Source organism: Erpetoichthys calabaricus, chromosome 6 (genome assembly GCF_900747795.2).
Source record: "Erpetoichthys calabaricus chromosome 6, fErpCal1.3, whole genome shotgun sequence".
Lineage (NCBI taxonomy): Eukaryota > Metazoa > Chordata > Cladistia > Polypteriformes > Polypteridae > Erpetoichthys > Erpetoichthys calabaricus.
Genome location: NC_041399.2, coordinates 201,386,676 through 201,394,887, shown reverse-complemented (window position 1 = coordinate 201,394,887; position 8,212 = coordinate 201,386,676). Strand labels below are relative to the sequence as shown.

General features: G+C 41.3%; 1 protein-coding gene across 1 annotated transcript in view; it reads left to right on the top strand.

Moving 5' to 3' along the window:
* The first annotated feature begins 2,491 nt into the window (after positions 1-2,491).
* svila (supervillin a) overlaps positions 2,492-8,212 on the top strand; it is a 249,514-nt gene continuing 243,793 nt past the window's right edge. The window contains exon 1 of the mRNA XM_051929021.1: positions 2,492-2,534. Within this exon, the coding sequence (XP_051784981.1) occupies positions 2,507-2,534 (28 nt within the window). The 5' untranslated portion in view covers positions 2,492-2,506. The remainder of the gene's footprint in view (positions 2,535-8,212) is intronic.

The window sequence follows — 8,212 nt, the reverse complement described above, 5'->3', positions numbered from 1 at the left end:
TGTGGGGCTGATGTAGACTGGGCACTTTTACCCAATGCGTATTTCTTTTGGGGAAATAGAGGAGAAGCTGGATTCCATTGAGAATAGCCCATGTAGACCTGGGTGCAGGATTGAAACGCGCCATTGGTTTGATGAGATCTGATGACTGTAATACAGTATATACCTCTTGGTGGTGGTTTGCGTGGTTTTGGCATACCATGGAGCCATCACTTCAAACTGTAGTAAATGTTTTCTTATCGTGACATTGACCATTTCTGCAAAGAGTCTAAATGTTAAATGACTCCTATGATTTGTATCTTCATTTCTGGGTGTATGTAGACATAAATTACTGTATATACTCGCGTATAAATCGGGTCTTGAAATCTGAAAAATTGATTATAAAATCAGACCCCGACTTATACACCCGTTCAGAAACACAACACGTAATTTTTTTCTTTACATCTTCTTGTTTCCTCCAATCTCACATCAGTTTCTCAGACACTTCGAATTTTGTTGCAGCAGCAGCGAAATTACCAATTTCTTTCGCCACTTGAAAATATGAAGCTGATTTTAAATGAAAAGTCGTTCTTCTGATCCAATACTCCATCGTAGATAAGGGATGCTATTATGATAAAGGTGTATGATGGTGTGAGATACAATAGACACACATCAGTGCAAATGTCGCTTCAGAATAGTTTGTGCATTACCGTGTGGTCACGTAGGTACAGTGTATAGGAGAAAAAAAAAAAGGCTGTGTGCTCCGTGATTACTCTCTCAGATGGTCGTTAGCATATCATAATCTCTTGAACCAATAGCGTGAGTTTTCTGCATTAGATTAGATGACTGGCATTCTAAAATACCGGAAATTAGACTATGAAATCAAACCCCGACTTATACGTAGGAGAACTTAAATACGAGTATATACGGTGTTTTCCACATTCAACTTATACGGCCATAATGATAAAATACCTGAAATTTAAACGCTAAAATCAAGCCCCGAGTATATACGTTGTTTTCCACATTCAACTTATATGACTGAAATTCTAAAATACTGGAAATTAGACTGTAAAATCAAGCCCCGACTTATACGAGGGAGAACTTGAACACGAGTATATATGCTGTTTTCCACATTCAACTTGTATGACTGAAATTCTAAAATACCTGAAATTAAATGGTAAAATCAAGCCCCGACTTATACACGGGAGAACTTCAACACGAGTATATATGGTGTTTTCCACATTCAGCTTATATGACTGAAATTCTAAAATACCGGAAATCAGACCGTAAAATCAATCCCCGACTTGTACGTAGGAGAACTTAAACATGAGTATATACGGTGTTTTCCACATTCGACTTATACGGCCAAAATGATAAAATACCTGAAATTTAAACGGTAAAATCAAGCCCCGACGTATACTCGTGTTTAAGTTCTCTCACGTATATGTGGTAGTCTGAGCCTTCTCGTCTTGTATAATTATGATTTATTGACCACTTTGAATGCTAGGGTAGTATGCAGACCGCATATTTGGTTTTATCTGCTTTAGTTTGAACCTTTTTTTAAGTATGTCATGATTATGTGAAGTTCAGTTCAGTTCCCAATTGAAATAGTTAACTTTTTTTTGTTTTAAAGCAATAAAATAAATGTGAAGGGGGAAAAAAAAAATCTCTGAAAGATCTGTGCGCCGTATAATTTTTAAGCAAAAAAAAATTCCCCTTAAGATGATTTGTAAAACAAGCTGTAACACAAGGACCGCATTGCGTGCCGCGTACAAATATAAGGGGCCGTTTCTTTGACTGCCTTCACCTTGGTTTTCAGTCCTCCGTGCCTCTTAGCTTTGCTCATTCAGCCCATAAATCTTGACCTGTAAAATATCATTTGGCTGCGCTTTAAGGTACTGTAATTATTTAACACAATGATATGATCTGGCAGCGCTTCTTCTTTGGCAGCACAGCAGCTGATTTTGCATTCTCCCCCAGCACTCCTTGCACTTTCCCCGATTACGTCAAGATGAGCAGAGTTTCTTGTCCATTAGAGAAGATTATTTTTTTTTTTTTCCTTACTAAAGGATTTCTAAAGAATTTTTTTTTTGTACTTGCACAGCCAAAGTATTTCTGTAGAAGAGAAAGGATTAAGCAAACATTGTGGTTCGGCTTGCCTGTTATGCCAGAGACGTTCAGACACTTTTTTTGTGATTCCATCTTCCTAACACCCTCATCCAATCTGTTTGAGCATTTTATTGTGCCTAATTTTTGCCTGTAATCTGATTAGCGCTCTGAGCTGCTTTATCCCTGTAGCCTATTGTGATGCGTCTTCTGTACTCCCCGAGACACTCTGTTGCTTGACGGCTTTGCTCTGTGCCGTGAACGGAGCTGGAATTTCCACAGTTTGCTGTGTACGTCGACCCTGTGCTGTGCCTACTTTTTTCCAGTGGCCACCGTCTGTCTTTTTTTTTTTTTCCTTTGGAAGGATACTATTTTTTTCCCCCCCTCTGCAATCATGTTTAGGAATCCGTGGATTTCTAGTTATATGGGTGCTGTGAAATATTATGGACAAGGTAAGAGAATTACGCAGCTTAAGAGACTGGGTTTTTTTTTTGTCCTTGCTTGGGACTGCCTGATTCCAAGGGCATTAGTCACACACACACACACACACACACAAACACACACGTATTGTGAAGTACATCTGTTGCCGTGTGTGCTGGTGGGCTCTTTTTTTGAGGTGGGCTTCCATTTTAAAATAAAAAAAATATTGTCTGGTTAATCTGTTTTGTTTATATGAATACATAAAGCCATATTAGACTCTCCCATAACTCGCACCCCTTACCCCCACAATCCTCTAAGTGTAATGCAGAACAGGTGGGTAACTTTTTATGGCAAAAGCAGAAACCGTTTCTTTTAAACTTGGAAGTGTGAGAAGCACATCTTAGTGATTTTTTTTTTTTTCTTTTGGTTATGGAAAATATCTGCTGGAAATAATAAAATGTGTCCAGTGTGTGGGGTAAAGCTGACTTGGATTGCTAAAATGTACTTTTAAAGATTAGCAGTTTTAAGGATTTTTTTTTTATATTTCTAGTTATCTGCAAATACATTATGTACAGTAATCCCTCGCTATATCGCGCTTCACCTTTCACGGCTTCACTCTATTGCGGATTTTATATGCAAGCATATTTAAATATATATCGCAGATTTTTTGCTGGTTCGCGGATTTCTGCGGACAATGGGTCTTTTAATTTCTGGTACATGCTTCCTCAGTTGGTTTGCCCAGTTGATTTCATACAAGAGACGCTATTGGCAGATGGCTGAGAAGCTACCCAACTTGCTTTTCTCTCTCTCTCTCTTGCGCCGACTTTCTCTGATCCTGACGAAGGGGGATTGAGCAGGGGGGCTGTTCGCACACCTAGACGATACGGACGCTCGTCTAAAAATGCTGAAAGATTATCTTCACATTGCTACCTTCTGTGCAGCTGCTTCGTGAAACGACATGCTGCACGGTGCTTCGCATACTTAAAAGCTCGAAGGGCACGTATTAATTTTTGATGTTTGTTTTTCTCTGTCTCTCTCTCTCTCTCTCTCTCTCTGCTCCTGACGGAGGGGGTGTGAGCTGCTGCCTTCAACAGCTTTGTACCGGCGGTGCTTCGCATACTTAAAAGCCAAACAGCCCTATTGATTTGTTTGCTTTTCTCTCTCTCTCTGACATTATCTGCTCCTGATGCGCACTCCTTTGAAGAGGAAGATATGTTTGCATTCTTTTAATTGTGAGACGGAACTGTCATCTCTGTCTTGTCATGGAGCACAGTTTAAACTTTTGAGAAAGAGACAAATGTTTGTTTGCAGTGTTTGAATAACGTTCCTGTCTCTCTACAATCTCCTGTTTCTGCGCAAATCTGTGACCCAAGCATGACAATATAAAAATAACCATATAAACATATGGTTTCTACTTCGCGGGTGGCTCTGGAACGCAACCCCCGTGATGGAGGAGGGATTACTGTATACTTAAATTCAATCCAATCTACTTTAGAGAAATTGCATAATATTTTTTAAATGCTGCTCCTATGTGTAGTTTATAATATTTCTATAGTAATTCAGTCTTTTTTTTTTTTTTTTACTAGTTTGTGTCCCAGATCCATCCATCCTGTGTAGAGTTTGCATGTTCTCCCCTTGTCTGTGTAGGTTTCCTCCCACAGTCCAAAGACATGCAGGTTAGGTGGAATGGCGAAGCTAAATTGGCCCCCTGTATGTTCGCCTTGCGATGGACTGGTGCCCTGTCCAGGGTTTGTTCCTGCCTTGCACCCTTTGCTAGTCGGGGTAGGCTCCGGCACCCCGTGTGACCCTGTTCACGACAAAACCGGTTAGAAAATGACTGACTGATACAACAGTTCAGATGTGCAGTTCAGGAGTGTTTAGTAGGTGGTGTTCTTCAAGAGCCCTTTTGAAAACAGTTTGCATTTTGCAATTAGAGATAATTAAACCCTATGCAGAGTGTATTTACGTATACACCACATGTATAAAAAGATCTATTGCTCTGCGTGCTTCAGTATTCAGACGTGCACAGTTGAATTCAGGGTCACAGAAGTCTACTACAACAGTGGGTGCAGGTTGGCCGCCATACTTGGATGATGCACCAGCCCTTTGCAGAGCACACTAATGCACAGACCCTTACAGCATGGACAGTTTAGAATACTTCCAAATCAGTTTTTTTTTGTAATGACAGCATTATCAAAACATATATTCAATAATTAACAATAGGGTGTCTTGTAACTCTCGGTTCTATCCCTTTATGCCTTTGGGATGAGTTGAGGAAAGTGTGCGAGCTGGAAGAAAATCTGTGTAGACACAGGCAGAACATGCAAGGTTCACACAGACTGTCATAGTACAAATGTGTCGTGGACTGGCACAACTCCCAGAACATGGCAGTATGGCGTAGTGGTTAGGAACTAGGACTTCACACCTTGAGGTTGTGGGTTCAAATCCTGCTACTAATGAAGTACATCAGATACAAGTCTGAACAGAGCAATAGTTATACTAGGTGTGTGTGGACATGTGTGTATATATACGTGTATGTATATGATAAGTGCGTACACCCAATAAGGGCAAAACGTGTGTCGCATACTCTTTGTATTGTTTGGCAGATACTGTATCACATACTGTGTGGGTGTGTGTGTGTGTTCACAATCACTGGCCACTTTATTAATAAGGTACACAAAAATATCTAATTGACCAATCACAATGCAGCCACTCCATGCCTTTAGGCCTGTAGACATTGTCACGACCACCTACTGAAGTTCAAACTGAGCATCAGAATGGAGAAGAAAGCTGATTGAAGTGACTTTGAACATGTCATGGTTGTTGGTGCCAGACAGGCTGGTCGGAGTATTTCACAAACTGCTGATCTACTGGGATTTTTTCACGCACGGCCATCTCTAGGATTTATACAGAATGGTACAAAAAAAGGGAAAAATATCCAGTGAGTGGCCGTTCTCTGGGTGAAAATGCCTTGTTGAAGTCAGAGGAGAATGGCCAGACTGGTTTAAAATGGTAGAAAGGCAACAGCAACTCTGTTTTGTCTTGGTAGAGTAATATATTGTACCACTTTCCCCTTTTGTATTGTTAATAAAGTAGCCTTTGTCAGAATGCCTCCGATCTCACAGACTTACCACTGTTTATAAGGTATTATAGTATATAACTTCTCCCCACCTTCCCTTCTACATCTATAACCTCACGCAATTAGGTGTAGTAAGAGACAAGCAGGAGTTGTCACAATGTAAACAATGTATTATTGATAATAATCATAAATAACAATATGCAAAGTACATTTGAATATTGGCAACCATACAACCTGATAAATGGTGATGTGTAGTTTCAGGCGGCACACAGACTTGTTTAGTTACTTAAAAATGTCTCTAGTTAAGGCATCATTGGTGGTCAGCTTTCTTCAGAACAGGCCGCATGCCTGTCTCAATATGGCTGCCGAGCTTTGCTCTTCATTGTGTTGTGTCTTTCAGTTCATCAGTTTGGTGAGAGAGAGAGAGTGAGTGAGGGAGTGAACAAACCAATGTATAGATTCTCTGTCCAACCACTACAGCCAATAGGGCGTCATATTTCTTAAAACCTTCTGATACAAGCCAATTCCAAATAGCCATACTTCAGACCAATGTGGCAAAGAACATCTGTAGGCCGGAGTTATACTTCACGCGACGCATGCTGCAGCGGACGCTCCTGCTACAGAAGCGTTGAAGTGTTTATACTTGCGCACGTACTTTACGTAAATCTGGAGGAATCCACCAGGTGGCAGTGCGAGATATTATCACGGTGAGAATATGTTCGGCTTCTCTGTATTGTGAATTGCCTAGAACACCCATTAAATTCCGATGCCACCTTACTGCAATATCTCTGAAAAGGATGTTTATTGATTAAATCCAGGAATGTGTCCATTCCAGCAAGCCATTGGGCACGAGTGAGAAACGATCCCTGGATGATGCCTCTGCTCATCACAAGGTGAATACAAGCACACACGTACACTGGCGTCATTTTAGGGGCACCAAATCCCCAAATCTGCATATCTTTGGAAGGAAACTGGAGCACACTGAGGAAACCCAGCAGGAAAACGTGAAAACTCCAGGCAGGGAATATCGGCGATGTGACTCCCTGCAAGACAGCAGCGCTAACACTCCACCACTGTGTCACCCCATGTGTGTAATTACTAACAGTATTCATTAGTTAAACGAAATTAGATTTGTAAAATGTAATATACATACTTTAATGCTTTTCATCATGAAAGTGATATGAAGTATAAATCTAAGGATTCTAAGTGTACAGAGAGTTGGAATATCATACGTTTAATGTGCTCAGTGTGGCGATCTATTGCTGGCGATTCGCTGCTGTCAGTACCGGAGGAAGTCCTAGAAAAAAAGATGGCACAGAAGACGGTATGTGAGAATTTTAAAATGTATCGTGTCATTACGATCGGAATTATGCGACGCTTGAATATAAAAGCACCATGAATACATCTGTATGTTGGCATTTTGCTTCACCACATCGAACCATTCATCAAACATTGAAGCACGCACACTGATCTCGCAAAGCTTTGTCACATGTAGATAGTAACCAGAGACTCTTTCATCACATTCCAACTTTTAGCACACTGCGCCCCCCGACTTTTTGCTGGTACTGCAACTCGCGCACACGTCGTGTTAATTTCTGAGGACCTGCTCAGAGGACGCATCAAATGAACGCTCAGAACACGTGGCGGCCATGATGCGGGCATGTACGCATTCGGAGTGTGAAGTATAAATGAGCCCTAACACCTGCCATCCCCCAAAACCATATGTTAAGGTAAAGTTTGGCAGTTAGGCTGCCTGGCTTTGTGTGGGAGTTAAGACTTCAGAGAAACATTTACCAAACTTGTTTCAGGCACTTCTCCCAAATCCTACCATAAAATTCGAAGAGACTCAGTCCAGTGGGGGGGGGGGGTTTGTAAGCATGAATGCTTTTCACTAATATTACATTGCTCTACCTAAGTTACAAATAGACATACAAAATATTTATCAACTTGTATGCAAAATCTCACATCACAACAAACTCCAATAAGCACTCGTTACAACGAAGGTATGCAGAAGAGCATCTCTGAACGCACAACACGTCAAACCTCGAAGCAGGTGGGCTACAGCAGCAGGAGACCACACTGAATATGACTCCTGTCAGCTAAGAACAGGCAACAATTCACACGGGCTCATCAAAATTGAACAACAGAAGATTGCAAAAACGTTGCCTGGTCTGATGAGTCTCATTTTCTGCCTCCACATTCAGATGGTAGGGTCGGAATTTGGCATCAACAACATGAAAATGTACATCCAATCCTGCCTTGTATCAACAGTTCAGGCTGGTGGTGGTGTAACGGTATGGGGGATATTTTCTTGGCATACTTTGGACCCTGTAGTATCAACTGAGCATCGTTTCAATGCCATAGCCTACCGGAGTATTTTTGCTGATCATGTCCATCCCTTTATGACCGCGGTGTACTCCTCTTCTGATGGCTCCTTCCAGCAGGATAACGCGCCATGTCATAAAACTCGGATCATCTCAAACTGGTGTCTTGAACACTGGATTCAAATGGCCTCCAAGGTCTCCAGATCTCAATCCAACAGGCCACCTTTAGGGATGTCGTGGAATGGGAGATTCACATCATGGATGTGCAGCTGACAAATCTGCAGCAACTGTGTGATGTTACCCTGTC